The sequence below is a fragment of the Ciona robusta genome, chromosome 8 (assembly GCF_009617815.1).
Source record: "Ciona robusta chromosome 8, ASM961781v2".
Lineage (NCBI taxonomy): Eukaryota > Metazoa > Chordata > Ascidiacea > Phlebobranchia > Cionidae > Ciona > Ciona robusta.
This window is the reverse complement of record NC_143242.1, coordinates 5,268,903-5,284,703: the sequence shown is the minus strand read 5'-3', so window position 1 is coordinate 5,284,703 and position 15,801 is coordinate 5,268,903. Positions and strand designations below refer to the sequence as shown.

The 15,801-nt window shown below is 34.3% G+C and overlaps 2 protein-coding genes across 6 annotated transcripts in view; one reads left to right on the top strand and one right to left on the bottom strand.

The window, feature by feature from the left end:
• Positions 1-7,830, top strand: part of LOC149732640 (mediator of RNA polymerase II transcription subunit 12-like protein) — a 25,595-nt gene extending 17,765 nt beyond the window's left edge. For 4 of the 5 annotated variants that reach the window (XM_089882466.1, XM_089882463.1, XM_089882464.1 and 1 more), the window contains exons 32-44: positions 82-255; positions 665-826; positions 1,242-1,343; positions 1,935-2,066; positions 2,398-2,562; positions 2,922-3,085; positions 3,449-3,641; positions 4,093-4,348; positions 4,623-4,771; positions 5,053-5,215; positions 5,487-5,784; positions 6,691-6,814; positions 7,320-7,830. In XM_089882466.1, coding sequence (XP_089738592.1) covers positions 82-255; positions 665-826; positions 1,242-1,343; positions 1,935-2,066; positions 2,398-2,562; positions 2,922-3,085; positions 3,449-3,641; positions 4,093-4,348; positions 4,623-4,771; positions 5,053-5,215; positions 5,487-5,784; positions 6,691-6,814; positions 7,320-7,418 — 2,181 coding nt within the window. In that variant the 3' untranslated portion in view covers positions 7,419-7,830. The remainder of the gene's footprint in view (positions 1-81; positions 256-664; positions 827-1,241; positions 1,344-1,934; positions 2,067-2,397; positions 2,563-2,921; positions 3,086-3,448; positions 3,642-4,092; positions 4,349-4,622; positions 4,772-5,052; positions 5,216-5,486; positions 5,785-6,690; positions 6,815-7,319) is intronic. The other variant, XM_089882465.1, reaches the window with a different exon arrangement.
• LOC149732639 (uncharacterized) lies at positions 7,613-15,801 on the bottom strand. The gene is made up of 18 exons (XM_089882472.1): positions 15,660-15,801; positions 15,179-15,349; positions 14,824-14,918; positions 14,237-14,439; positions 13,682-13,907; positions 13,261-13,458; positions 12,908-13,148; positions 12,508-12,642; positions 11,992-12,172; positions 11,092-11,177; positions 10,617-10,833; positions 10,011-10,119; positions 9,685-9,837; positions 9,148-9,270; positions 8,664-8,844; positions 8,398-8,493; positions 7,835-7,902; positions 7,613-7,747 (listed from the first exon to the last, which is right to left on the bottom strand). The coding sequence occupies exons 1-18, from the start codon at positions 15,706-15,708 to the stop codon at positions 7,625-7,627; spliced, it is 2,655 nt and encodes an 884-aa protein (XP_089738598.1). The 5' UTR covers positions 15,709-15,801; the 3' UTR covers positions 7,613-7,624.

The window sequence follows — 15,801 nt, the reverse complement described above, 5'->3', positions numbered from 1 at the left end:
TATAGGATTATAATTAATTTATGGTTCAACATTTTGGTGCTTCTTTTTTTAATAAATGATAAATTTCAACTTTTCATGCAGGTTCAGGGAAGAGTCCTCCAGGAGGCGAGTGCGATCCTAGAAGCTCCACAAAACCTCTCCTCCACTTCTACAAGGAGCGGGGCTGGAGCAAGATCGGAAAGAGATAATCGGCAAGGAGGATCTTCTCTACTCAACCATCAACCATTCCTCACACTTATATTGACTTGTCTCAAGGTAATGTATAGTAGGGTGGGGTAAGATGGGACACTTTTTTATTCTATTTTCTCGCCCTATTCAGTAGGAAACAAACAACATTTAAATAATTTGAATACCTTATCTTCACGACTATCATAGATATATATAGTAGGGTGGGGGGAAATGGGAAACCTTTAGCCCATAATATCCAAATATCCCTCCTCGTGTTTTATACAATTAATTAGTGGTCACTAATGGCCTAAATTAACAGCTGTACAATATAAAAATAAAAACAATCACCCACAAAATTAATATGTGGTAACTCGTAGCTGGCATGTGGTGTATGAAACAAAACACCCGTGTTATAATGACTGTCGTTTTCTGGCCACGCAAGGATAAAACAAGTTGTATTCATTCATTTATTCCTAATATTAATATTTCACTTTAGGGTCAAGACGAACAGCGAGACTCATTGTTGGAATCTCTACAGTCACAAATAGTGATGTTGCATTCAGAATGGCAAGATGCTCGATCACATCGGGGCTCGTGTAAGGACTTGAACAACTCACAAAACTGTGTTCATGATGCTCTGCAATTAAGATTAAGTCTGGTAAGCATTTTGGAAGATTTTTTTGCCTGTTGCGTTTTTTATTTAAGTTAAAGTATCATCATAATGCAGTGCTTCTTTTTTTTCATAAATTTTTACAAAAGTTTAATAAAAAGTTTTGAGATTTTCACGGAACCAGTTTAAAGGGTTTGTGTACCATTGTAACATATATGGAAAATAAGTTCACCTTAAACCAGCATATATGTAAAATAAATTTACTTTTACTTGCATATACATAAAATAAATTCACTTTAACAAGCATATACCTAAAATAAATTCACCTTTACCAGCATATAGCTAAAATAAATTCACATTTGCCAGCATATACTTAAAATAAATTTACTTCTACCAGCATATACACCCCATGTATTATACTTATATTATATTAAATGTATTATACCCCATGTATTATACTTAGGTTGGTGGAATGTTTGACACAGTGATGAGCAACTCACAGTGGACAAGTGATGTGGTCGTACTTCTCATGCAACTTATTATATCTGGCATGGTGGATGTACAGGTAAAGCATGGCTGTATAATCCCAACTACTAAAATACATTAAATTTAATTACCAATGCCATTTAAATGCTGTTGTGTTGTGGTATTCTGTGGAAAGTTACTACAAAGTTTAAGGCTTGTCGCTGCTACCATTGTGGGAGTTGTGTCCTTAGGCAACACATTTAACGGCAGTTGCTTCAACCCAGTGGTCACTGTTAGGTTGTATAAATTGTCAGCCATACATTGAAAAATTACCCATAAAGTTGCATACATGGTAACTCATAAGCAGGAATGAGTTATATACGAAACAGAACATCGTTTTTTGCTGCTTTAAATAATTTGATCAATATGACTATATTTGATGAAAATTGTTATGATATTACGTTAGGTCCCCAATACTCTTTGTTATAGCGCCACCATGCGGTATTTGGTGAGTCACGTGTTACGCTACGACATTGAATGACATTGACTAAGGTTTTTGTTTTTAACATTATTACATATTACACCGTGACGTTTGAACTACTTCTTAAAATCTGTTTTGTCTCATAAACTAGTTTCTCATTTAATAAACGACCTAAGGTCATAACAAGAACATTGTTATTTATTTTTCCAGACAAATTCTGAGTTATTTGACATTGTGTACGACATGATCGCCGTTCTACTTCATCATACGTTGGGCGGGGATTGCGCAAATAAAGGAGAAGGAAGCAAAAGGGAATATATTAATATTGTCAAAAAAATGAAGGTATGTTTATATTATTTGCTTAAATATTCTGAACAAATATAACTAAACATATGTATCTGTACCTTGATGGTGTCTAGGCAGATGAAATGTTGGGGCAATCAAATTGCATTTTGTTGGCAATCATTGCCACACCACTGAAATAAGTGCATTCTTTCATTCATTTACCTTGATTGTAATAAATATATAGCATTTATTCAACTTTATTATAATAAAAAAACCATTGTTCGTGTTTTAAAAAATATGGGGCCACATTATCTGACTGTTTTCTCTTCCACACTAAAAAAATAATTGATTTTTTCTTCTAAAACTGAATGCATTATGTTTATTACAGAAAGAAATGGGCGACAAACAAACTGAAAGTATCCGAAGATTGCGACAACTTCTTCCAATAACTAGACCTGAGGTTTATGTTGTATGTTGTGAACCATCGGGGGCGCACATGGATATTAAAGGAAATAAAATCCCAGTCCCTGTGGATGGGAACCAAGGCCTTCAGGTGAGAATTTAACATTTTTTATTCTTATATAGTGCTGTAGTGTAAGATGAGATACCTTTTGCACATGATATCTAAATAAATCCCAAAATGCGAGTGCTTTATCCTCGAGCAGCCGGAAATAGTCGTTTTAACATGGCTGCACTGTTTCATATATCTTGTGCCAGCTTACGAGTTACCACGTGTGAATTGTTTTTTTCTGTAAAGCTGACAGTTTGGACAACCCATTAGTGACCACTGGGTTGGAGCAAGTGCTGTTGAATGTCTTGTAAAGAACAAATATGCCCATAATGTTAGCATTCACCCTACTTTGATCTTCTAACCATTTCTTCTGCCGAATTTATTTAATCACTTTATTTCAGGTGACATCCAAGCAAAAACTAAACATGTGGGACGTGATTGAAGGATTGAAACATTCGTCCCCACTTTGTCTCGCATGGTTCGGAGCTCGGACCATCGAACGTAAACCAATGTTTTATGAAGAACAACATAACTTGATGTTACACCACCAACACAGTAGGAAAAGGTGGAAAATTTTCTCTGTGTTAAAATAAATTAATGCTTTTGTTAGTGTGGTCGAACTTGAGACATAATTTTCGCATTAAATGGTTTACTTATAAATTTTATATTTAGTGGTCTTTCTGTACTTGATCTACATTCTATGATCATACACACACCCCGTTTTGAAAATCATTAATTTTTTTGGCATTTTTTTGTATAATGTTTATATATTTAGTATAATTTGAATAAACATTTGATATCAAATTCCCAAGCTTAAAAATCAGTGACAAATAATAAAGACGATCTATAAAAATCCTCTGTTTTGATTGTTTTTGTTCTTCTTTTGAATATTTTTGATGATCAATATTTATCCTCTTCCCCACGCCAGAGATTTGATGGACTTCCTCTCTCCTCCACAACTTCCTCCAGAGGAAGAAGAGGAAGCTGAGTTGATCCCCGTTCCTACTAAGATACCGGATCACAAAGGATCAGTTTTGAAAAATCCCTTCGGAGCATCCTCTGCATCTACGGAAGGAATGAAACGACCTCCGCCAAAGAAGAAAAAAAAATCAAGAGTTCGGGTAAAAAATGATTTTGAGACAATTTAATTTCAAAAAATTTAATTTGAAAAAAAAGAAAAAATATTTTGTGAAAATATAAACTATAAATGTTGGATTTGAATAAAATAATTGATTTACTTTTTCATTTCAAATTCAGTTTTTTAAAACAATTGTAAATTGAATCTACTGTCTTACAAATGAAACCTTGTTACTTACAGAATAATTAATTTAAAATAAAGTAAAAAATACCTCTTACAAATTAAAAAATCACCTATATAACATAACAAATTTTTTGGTAACTATTTAAACTATAATTTTTAAAACAGTTATAACCTAAATTCACTATACAAGTAAAATATACTTCTAAATTTTAAAGCCAAACCTTTTTATAACATGAAAAATATTTATTTTAACTTTTTTATAACAAAACTGTCATTTGAATTGACTGAAGAAAAATACAAAACATTCTCAGACTTCCAGCGAGCAAAACTTACCTGTCCCGTACCGACAAACATTCTCTGTCGCCCCGAACCCCGTTCCCGCTGGCAGTTTGTTGAACCAGATGGGGACGACATCAACACAAGTCAATTCGTTTCAACACCCAAACAACTTCCCGAACAACCCCCCAAATTACCCCAACTATCAACAAACGAATCAACAAATCACGTCAACATACGGGGCAAACAATTTCCCACCTTCAGCACAACAAGCACAGGCGCAAAGTACGCGTAAGTTTATTATTAACTGTTTAAAAAAAATATATATTGGTAAAAAAATGTTTGTTAACAAAAAAGAATCTTAAAAAAATTATTGTCAAATAAAAACATAAGGTTAAAAAAAATATTAATTTAATGACATTTTTTATCTGGCCCTAGATTTTTGCATATAGTTTATAAAATATTAGGTTCATATTTTCCTGAATTTTGTATCTGTTTATATCAGCCATACTCTCTCGTCAGTGAAACATCATAAATTTACAACAATATGTATATTTTGTCTCAGATTTTAAAGACCGTACACGCCAAGCTTTGCAACTCAAATTATTATCGCGACATCCAGCGCAAGGTAAAACTAACACTGGGCATATGGGAACACAAGGTTATTCAGATATTTCTAAATCTGTGATCAGACAGCGCTTAGAAGGGCATGTGGTAAGTAGTTTTTTGAGTGAATTTATCCTTTCGCGGAGCAAAAACAGTCATTATAACACGGGTGTTCTGTTTTACACACCTTGTGCCCGTTTACAAGTTACCATGTATGTTACTTTGTGGGTGATTATTATTTGGTGAAATTTGCTTCAATGTATGACTGATAATTTAGAAAACCCATTAGTGACCACTGGGTTGAAGCAATTGCCGTTTAAATGTCTTGCCCAGAGACACATACGCCCACAATGGTGGCACTTTCATTCTAGTCTACTATTGTTTTACAGCGTACAAGCAGTCATGTTCCTTCACACGACATGTACAGCAACCAACCACAATCACGACAAGTTGGTTTACAGCAACATATGATAAACCAGGGGAGTGTCGGATATAATTCATACAACACGCCAACACCTGCAATGCAACAAAACCAACATGGAATTATGCAAGGTTGATATTTATAAATGTAACTTACTTTATCCTCGCGTGGCTGAAAATGACAGTCGTTATAACACTGGTGTTCTGTATCGTACACCTTATGCCAGCTTAGTAGTTACCATGTATGTGTAACTTTGTGGGTGATAATTTTTCCTGACCTGCTGACAAACAACCATGCAAAAAGTTACATAACTTCTAAGCGTCAAGGTTTATACAACCGAACACCTAAGCTACAATTTCCCACCAAGCTTAGTAATCATTATTTCAATTCAATTCCCACCAGGTTATAACAACAGTGGTTACCGAAACACCAACCCTCCCAACAACCAGATTGGTTACCAACAATCAACCAACACCAGCGCTCAATCAAACCAGCAGTTCATGAACCAACAACAAAACGCTAACACTGCTTATGGAGTGAGCGGTATTCACCCAAATAGTCAGCAGACTGCGTATTCAAACCCCCAGCAAGTGAGCAGTGGTATGGGCATGATAGGCATGGGTGGACAAGCAGGACAACCAAACCAATATGGCATGACGTCAATGCAACGTGGGACCAGTCAACCAACACACATGGCGAGGTTAATTAAGTTTTCCAACTTTTTCTTTTGAATATAGTAACAGTGTACAAAGTTCATAAACTTTTTTTATTAAACATAAAGTTTACAGTTTTTTTAACATTTTGGATTTAGAATTTAGTAATTATTTATAAACCATTGCTGTCAGGTAGTTTATTAATACATATGGTAAGGGTAAACAAGCTCATGAACATTTTAGTTACATAATCTAGTAGATGTTTATAAACTGTTGCTGCCAGGTGGTTTGTTAATATTAAAAAGTTTTAAGGCAATTTTTTTCTGAATGTCCCTATTTGACATCTATTCAAGTAGGGATGCACATTACAGAATAATTAGGTATTCTAGGATATCCTAGAATACTTTATTTCGAATCTAGAATTCCGAATCTAGAATTTCGAATCTTTTTATATTTCTAGGAAAAAATAATTTTACCCACATAGGTCAGTTTATTGACTCTTTCATACCCGCCTTGTTGGAACATGAGCTGTAAAATGATCAAAAATTGTACTATTGGGTAGTTTTTGCGTCATGAAACGTATAGCAGGCTATGAAAAGACGTTACGAAACGTTTACTCTTGAAAGTCCCACAAACACAAAAATATTTTTTTTCAAAATTAATAAGTTTCAAAAATTGTTATTATAGTATATGAGATGACGTGTAATTACGTCATTAAACAGAATACCAAATCCCGTAATTAGATTCGAATACAAAAGGATTCGAATCTCACGGATTCGAAATTCTGTAATGTGCATCCCTATATTCAAGTAATCAGGGCAATATAAATTTGTTGTAAAAGGAAAATAATTTCAAAAGGAAATTCTTAAAGTTGTATGCCTTTTCGTTTTTTTGCAAATCTTTAAATATTTTCCTAATTTTCAAAGTTAAAAAAAGTTTAATTTGAAACACAGAATAAACCAACAGCAAGTACATATGGGTGGTAGTAATGTACATCAGATGAATACTGGTCAAAATATGCAAGGCACAATGAACCAACGACAAGTGATGGGACATCAGTCTGTAATGAATCCACAGGTATTAATACTTTTTGGTGTTATAGTAGTTGGGGGGAAGATGGGACACCTTTAGCACATAATATCTAAATACTCTGATCATGTTTTAAACAATTAACAACGGTCTATTGGAGTCCTGAGGATGTGGTTTTATAATTCCTTGAATAATCTTTGTTTACTACCAATTGGAGCGGGAAAATAGCATAAAAAAGGTGTCCCAACTTCCCCCCTGTAATATATGCAGTTAAACTGGAAGTTGGAACTGTTTAAACTGTTGCTGCTAGGGTCGGAAAGTATATAAATGACATTTTCATCCCAAAACAGCTCTTTTGGCAAATGTATTTTTCATGGCTCTGTTCCATTATTTAATTTAAGTTAAGCTTTTACCCTGAATGCAACATCAAAATAACTTTAAAAAAAATAATTTTATCGTAAATTTTTTGAATGAATTGTTTAAACTTTGCATGGCTTGCAATGTGGTTCAAATTTATGATGATAATGGTGACCGTTTTTTCTTGATGTTTCAGCAACAATACAGCACACGTATGTTGAATACACAACCACAATCAAACCAACTGATAGATATGAGAAGAAATATTCACCAGCAAGGACCCCCACCTTACTAACAACTGGATGCTAAAGAATCAAAGGAATATAAATAACTACATACTGCCTTTTAACTGAACAGTTGCTGAGCAAATAATAAAGTCACAGTGCAATTTTTATTACAATCAAATAAATTTCATAAACGTGAAAATTTTTGGAGAAATTTTCATCAAAAAATTTTGGAGGAAAAAATTCTGTAAAAATTTTTTTTGGGGGAAAATTTTTGTTAAAAAAGACTGTCTCTTGTGTTTGGTCTAGAATTCCAATACATGTCGTCTTCATATGGGACCTGGGATTGTCGATTCCCTGCTTGACGCTGTCGAGCTATGTTGAAGGCCAATTTCTTTATCTAAAGTTTAAATGAAGAAATTTTTGTTTAGATTCTAAACAAATTGATTTAATATGATGAATACATTTTGATGTTTCACGCAACTACCTCAGTCATTGTGATAATTTTTCCAGTTTCAGGGACAAGACTTTTCGAAGAACTCAGCTTGGTGACAACTGTAATTATAAAGTGGCAAGTGAGAAACAAAAATTATGGCACAGATAGTTGTAGCTTTTCTATGCCAGCCATGAATATATTTGTTCTCTTACAATAATTTGTTCATAATGAAAAAATCACCGACAAAGTGACAACATACATGGTAACTCGTAAGCTGACACAAGGTGTATAAAACAGAACATCCGTGTTATGAGTGTCATTTTCTGACCACGTGAGGATAAAGCAAGTTACTGTCATTCATAGTGAATATGATGTCATGTTTGTCACATACATTTTATGTGTATACTATATTAGTATATATATTTTTTAAACAATCTATAAAGAATGCAATAAATTGAAGTATAGTAGAGTGGGGTAAGATAGAACGCCTCATTATTCTATTTTCCTGTTGTTAATTGTTTAAAATACAATCGGGACATTTGGATATTATGTGCTAAAGGTGTTCTGTCTTCCCCCACTCTTCCATATATTTATTATATGACCATCCTTATTACCTTCTCTCTCTTTTTGTCTTGCCTTTTCTACTCTCTCACAAATATGTTCTTTTAATAAAGTGCAGATTTGTAAGAGAGTTATATATGCTGCAATGGCTGCAAAAACAATGGAATAGGAAAACAAATTATATTAATAAATGCAAAATTTTGAGTTCATATACACATACAACAAAACATTGGTGTAATGGGTCAACAGTGGCCTAAAACCCAGGTCCTCTTGCGTGCCACCCTGTTAGACTACATCCATATAAAATACAAAAGGATACAAGCCAATCTTTTAACTGGTGCAACAGAATATCCAATGGTAAGCATGCATTCATGGACAAGCCGGATCACCAACTGTTCATTAGCAAGGGGAGAAATTGTTTCCATGGCGTTTAGAAATTCCTGGGTCGTCATTTGCCCTTTTTCCTTCATGCCAAGACCAGATAATTTTGCTTCAGCATCCTGTTTAAAATTAAATCTTTTTTTAGGAAAATAGTAGAACACAGCTTGAATGAATAAATGTAACTTGCTTTTTCTTGGTCGCTAGATTCGACAGTCATTATTACACGGGTGTTCTGTTTCATACACCGCATGCCAGCTTACAAGTAACCGCATATGCAACTTTGTAGGTGATTATTTTTCAGGTTTTTATGTCAGCCGACAATTAAGATAACTCATTAGTGACCACTATGTTACAGCAATTGTTGTTGGGTATCTTGCCTTTGATAAATAATAACAATTCATATGTTTTACTTAATTTCTCACCAGCATTCGCGGTTCTTTATTCTTTGTGATGATATGAATAATATAGTTAAGGACAAGTGTTTTTGATATTTTATTCTCACTGTGTGCGGTGAACTCCATCACAAACTGCTCTAAATCATCTTCCTTTAAAAACAATATAAAGATTGTGGCTCATTTCCTGAAACTTAAGATTTAATATTGGGAATTTATTTCAGATACACCCCCATTAATAGGCACCAAACCTGGGGTTGCAGGGGAGGCACATCTTAAAAGTATATTTTCTTTTTAGTGATTTTGCAAGAAGTTGGGACTGGGTTTTGTTTAAAGTCTCAAATTTGAATGGGAGTATAAAAGTTTTCATAACTTTTAAGTAAAAGTACATAGTAGTTGTACATTAGTATTGTTTTTAAATGTTTTACTTTCAGAATTTTCAGGACAATTGTCTGTACATAACGCTCTACTTATTTTTTTACCAATAATTAAAACACAAAAATTCAAATGGTGACATTTCACATAAATACCTTTTTTACAAATATAAAGTTATTTAAACCAACTTACATGCATGAATGGATAGAGACAAGACGCAAATGCTTCAAAATCATGAACATTTTTCCAATCAACAGATTCAACAAAATCAGCGATCAGGTGAACATATCGTGCAACTGAGCCATCCAACACACCAGCAAGTGTTAATCCAAGAACCAAAACTGACTGAAAGACAAATTAAGTGAATGAAATATAGTATTTTTTTTGGGCTATTAAAAAAGTTGTTCGGCCAAAGTGAAAAAAAATCATTACAAAATTATACACCCGTGTTATAACCAAACCACTGTCAATTTCTGGCCACATAAAAATAAATAAGTAACCTGATTCATTCACATTACCTTGTCTTGTGCTGCATGTTTTACAATAGCTGTTATGAGATCATAAGTAGCGACTGGAGATATTTCATCTTCTTGATATCTTTCAGACATGAAGTTGTACAGATGTTCCCTGCATGACAATAAAATTACATTGCTGGTATTTAATGAAGCTATTATTACCATCAAGCAAAAAAAGCAATCACCGTCCAATTAGTGACCATTTGTGTATGTTTTTCATGCATGGCTGATAACTTGGACAACCCATTAGTGACCACTGAGTTGGAGCAAGATAAAATTCAACATATATAAATAAATGTAACTTACTTTATCCTCGCGTGGCCAGAAAACGACAGTCGTTAAACATGGGTTTCTGTTTTATACACCTAGTGTCAGCTTACGATTTACCATGTAAATTACTTTGTACTTGATTTTTTTATTTATTAGTTTTTTATGTATGGATGATAATTTGGACAACCCATTAGTGGCCACTGGGTTAGAGCAACTGGCCTTAGGTGTCTTGCACAAGAACATATACAAAAATGATAGCAGCGAAGAACCTTGCCCACAATGGTAGCAGCGAAGAACTTTGAACCTTTACCCATTACCTATAAACTACACCATAAATACCTGATAGTTGAGACTTCATCATCAGCTGTTGACTTCTCATCCCTCCAAACTACACTTGCATAAAATTGCTCCAGTAACGAAAGAACTCTATGCAGAGATAAATCCCGTGCAGAACACACAGACGATGTGCTAGCATTGGTTTCAATACCCGCCAATCTCTTGGCATCTTCCCATAGTGGAGTAAGAAGACTTCGAGTTGATATTACATCGTAGGTATCTGTTTAAAGCAATGTTTTTTATATTGTATAGTTTACTCACTCTGGAAGTCAACTTATATTGTAGTTTTAAATTTTTGCATATTTTTTACTGTATTTCCGGAAAAAAAAAACAGTAAAAATTTGTGAAAAAGTACCACTTTCAAATATACAACCTTAATTAAGCAGTCAAGTTATAACGAATGTCATTTCTGGCCATGCAAGGATAAAACAAGTTACATTTATTCATTCAACCTCATATTCCAAGCTTTATTTTTTACCTAAATTATTCCAGTGTTGCCCCTCATGTATTGTGTCATACCATTTCCCATGCACGTGTTGTCCATATGCTTCATGGTCATGAACTCTATGTAAAAAGTTGCACAACATTATTATGAATGAAACAAAAATTAGTTGCTGTCTTGTTGAAGGGCAACTACAGTTGTATTATAACATGGGTGACTTATTTAATACACCTCGTGCACGCTTAAGATTACCACATACGTAACTTTCTGTATGACTGACAATTTAGATAATCCATAATTGGACCATTGGGTTGGAGCAATTTCTGTTAAACACGTTAACCAAGGACATATTTGTCCACAATGGTGACAGCATTAAACTTTGAAGCATGTTTTCGGCGGGTAGAGCATCAAACTTGTAATGTCTGATCAAACACTTTACCCACAGTGCCATACCACTTTAATGGTTTTATATACCTTGTGCCACTAATAAGATACCAAGAGGCAAGAATGCAACTTTGTGGGTGAGAAGTTACTAGTAAATGTCTAACTAAAACAAACATACAGCAACAATGGTAGCAAACAAGCCCGGTATTTTCTGGTCACAGGACCAACACTTCAGTGTTCAGCCCCCCCAAAAAAATTTGTTATTTCTGTTAAAGAAATTTTGTGTTTGTAAAAATTATGTCCTTTTTCTGTTACAATTACACATGGCGTCTGACCAGCATATGTGAACGCAAGACAGGAGCATTTCAGCTTGGCCAAGCTGTCAAGAAAACATTTTCCATCCATTACTCTCAAAACCCTAGTTGCCTACTTCCATGGGTAGCACCCAGGGTGTTGAGTTAATGGGCCAATCCTGGCCTAAATCCTAGGACCCATGGCAAGCCACGCTGCGGGACCTCACCCACATGGAATAGAAAATACAACTACACATACCCATGTTGTGAAATAGCAGGCATGCTCAGACGAACCATAGGCCTCGCTAGTTTGATGTGTGTACAGTTTCGAGGTAGAGGAACTACCATATCATTCTTTGTTATTTTGTGCGGACAAACTGCTGTTTTTTCTCCACAGCTCTGGCAGAATTGTGCAAAGCTGATTTCATCAAAAGTTTTACCTGGTGGTAAATATACTTTAATTAAAGGCACGCATTTTTAACTTGTACTTTTATATATACTTTTATTTCGAGAAGTTTTTTAGCACAATTGATTTGCAGTTTGTTGTCTGCTTTTGTAAAATAAGGTAATTTTAATATTAAAGGAAAAAAGTTGTTTACTATTGAAAACTTATCCTAAGTCTTATCCGAAGTTTTCCTATATGAGTTTTTCCAATTTTGTAATATATAAGTTTTTTATATAATAAAATACATAAGTGTTTTTTTGTGCCACAAATAGATCCAGAGGTCTGCAGTAACTATGAAAAGACTAAGGTCTTCAAAATAAATATTCAAACCTGAGTTCACAGATGTATATATCATCGCTGAGTATTTGCTGAGAAGTCGTTCTTGTGGGTTGAATGGATCACTTGTAGGGTCAACAAGTGAAGTGGTGTCTTCTTCCAACCCACTTTCAATTGAAAACTGGGATTCTGAATTTAAAATATAAATAAATGCTAACATTGTGGCTGTATGTGTCCTTGGGCAAGACACTTAACGACTAGTGTTCTAACCCAGTGGCCACTAGTATGTTGTCCAAATTTTCAGTTATTTAAAAAAAAATACCACCAAAAATGATCGCCCACAAAGTTACACACATGGTAACAGCTTGAATTTTGTACAATAAAAACTTTTTACACATTTACAAGCTTTTATTAATCTATTTTTTTATAAAAAATCCAACTTTCCTTGCATCACCTGTGCTTGTCTTCTTCCCAATTTGATCATGAGTCATCATCCTGCTGCTCCCAGGTCCTCCAGCCATGGAAGAGGGAGGAAGAGTTCCAGCGTTGCTCCCTGCATCACCTGCTGCCATGTTCTCTGCCTGTTCCATCTGTGAGAGCTGACTTTGCAAGGAATCTCGATGCTGCCTTACAAGTTCCAACTCCACAACTGAGCCTGAGATCAACCTTTGAAAATTCCTCAACCTTGCTGTCATCTGTTTTATTTTTAACATCTCGAAATTAAAAACTCAAAAAATTTAAAAATTTAGCCTATTTTTTACAAAAGTAAAAAAAAATTAATAAATAAACATGAAAATCACATGATACCTCATCTCCCAATGTTTCCAACTGTAGTTCCTCGTTAAAAAATTCAGCATCGCTTTCATTATCAGCGAACTTTTTAGCGGAAAGAGTTTCCTTTACTTCTTCCAAATATTGATCATATTCCTCCAAACATTTTGTTTGAACTTCAATTATTTGTTGCTCGAGTTTCGAAGCAGCTTCTATGCTTGACAACAGTTGTGTCTGCAAAAATAAAGGATAACTTAGACAACCGATTAGTGACCACTGGGTTGAAGCAATGAAATTTATTTGTTTAAATGCTAAGTGCCTTTTCCAAGAACCTGCACACCAACAATGGTAGCAGCGCAGCTTTGAACTGGTACCTTTTGTTGGTAGGCCTACATTATAACCACTGGCCATGCGAAGCACCTGTGCACTAATAATAAAACAATTAAGCACCACATACCTTTTTGGTTGATACTACTGGGCGACGAAAACCTCTTCTTGGTCTTTTATCAGCAGGTAAATCAAACGTGTCTTTCAGCGTATCATAGGCAACTTTATATTTACGCAGGTTACCACTTTCCCCTCGAAGATTCCCAATAATCTGTTTTAATTCTTTGAGTACCTCTTCATATGCTTGTGTTTTGTCGTCTGCATGGACCTTTATATCTTTGACTTTGCTGTTAATACTGTAAAAAAATAAAATAAAACTTTAGGTTTATTTTACACAGTTACAAGGTTTAAGGCTCAATGCCGTCACAAATGTGGGTCTGTGTGTCACTGGACAAGACATTTAACAGCAATTGCTCCAAAAAGTCTAAACCCAATGGTCACTACTAGGTTATTCAAATTGTCAGCCATAGAAGAACAAATATTCCCCCACAAAATCATATATATATATATATATATGCTAATTTATTCTTATGGGTAACTGAAGGTTTACAAAATAAAACACACAAGTTATAAAACCTAAAAAACTAGAAAACATTTATTTTTTACAAATAATATGAAAACCTACTCATCAAGCTCAGCCTCTTTGCTTAAAATAACTTCATTTAATTCAACTTCATTTTGTTTCAAACTCTCAACCAATGCTTGCAGCTCAGCAATAGAAACATCTTTATCGCGAATTTCTTTCATAATTTTTTCATTCTCCTGTTTGACCTTGTTTATCTTTCCTTCCATTAATTCAGTTGATTCACTGCGTTGTTCATGTAAACGCTGAAACAAGTTTAAAGATAGTGTTATTTATAGCTTTACCTATACGTAGCACACAGTCTTGTATGGTAGGGTGGGAAAGATGGGACACATTTTCATTCAATTTTCTCGTCCCATTTGGTAGCTAACAAAAAACATTTAACTAATTATAAAACTGTATTTTCACGACTCCCATAGACCGTTGTTAATTTTTTAAAACATGACTAGAATATTATGTGTCTAATGTTTCCAATCTTACTTCACAGTACTGTATTAAAAGAGTAGTAGCCAATTAATTATATGTAAAAGTAAAATCAATTATTATGAATGATTGCTTTAAGACAGTGATTCTGAACCGATGTGCCAAGACCCAAATGTTGGGGCACTTTTACGTTCTCACTAATATACCTGCAGTAACACAAAGTATGGAACCCTTTCAAGTTGTGTTGAATTTCTGCCATCTGAACTTGATGATGTAGTATATGTGTCACTGTATACAGCATCTGGTAAACAACAATGATGACTTGGCTTAATCTTGCGCAGGCTTAAAAAATAGAGTCATAACTTTTTGGTTGTAGTTTATCTCAATACACCAGTCTTTTATTTCGCATTTCTTTTAATTAGGCAGTTACCATATGAATTAACCATTGTTTGTATTTTGATTGATTTTTTTAAATGATTTGTTACTGGTTAGGAGAATGAATTGATGATAATTTGTTTATAATAAAAATAATGCATGTGACCTTATGTAGTCAATATTCACCTATCAATTCTTCCTTGATAAGCTTCAACACTGGTGTGTATATTCCACAATGAGGAAGAATTTCATCTAAGGAAGCAAACGCGCTGGAAACGCGAGATAAAGTTGACTCAGGTGAACGAAATGTGTCTTCTTTCACTCTTTTTTCCAAGACAGACAGTAGATAAGAGGTGGCTAGACAAATAGTAACAAGCATGTTAAAATTTACCAAAGCATTTAAAATATTTAAGGTTGCATTGGGCTATAGTATTTATAAATTATAAGCATGAGTTTTTAACCTATAAGACCCAACACAAAATTGGGTATTGCTATATGACTTAGTTAGTTTGCTGATAAGTGGTTCAGAAAACCTTCTGACTGTTTATGTAAAAAAACAATTTCATTGCATGCCCGAAAAAGTGTGAAGGGCATTAAACCTTAAGAAACTAGAGGTATAATATAAGTATACCGTGTCCACATAAGCCACACGTCATATAAAACACACCTGGCGAATTGTTGTCTTTTAATGAAGCTTTTCCCGATTGCCTGCTCATATTGGTTGCATCTGCGCGCGTATTTCGTACTGATAGCTTCTATTGTAACTATAGTGACCCGAGAACGACGAGAAGTCTGGCGGAATGACGTCA

What these genes read in the sequence shown, in the direction of transcription:
- LOC149732639 (XM_089882472.1), bottom strand. Translation starts at nt 15,708, where the DNA reads ATGAGCAGGCAATCGGGAAAAGCTTCATTAAAAGACAACAATTCGCCA. An exon ending in CATACTTTGTGTTACTGCAG is followed by an intron (nt 14,440 to 14,823) that starts GTATATTAGTGA and finishes AACTTGTTTCAG; the next exon opens with CGTTTACATGAACAACGCAG. An exon ending in AAGACAAAAAGAGAGAGAAG is followed by an intron (nt 7,903 to 8,397) that starts GTAATAAGGATG and finishes TTATAATTACAG; the next exon opens with TTGTCACCAAGCTGAGTTCT.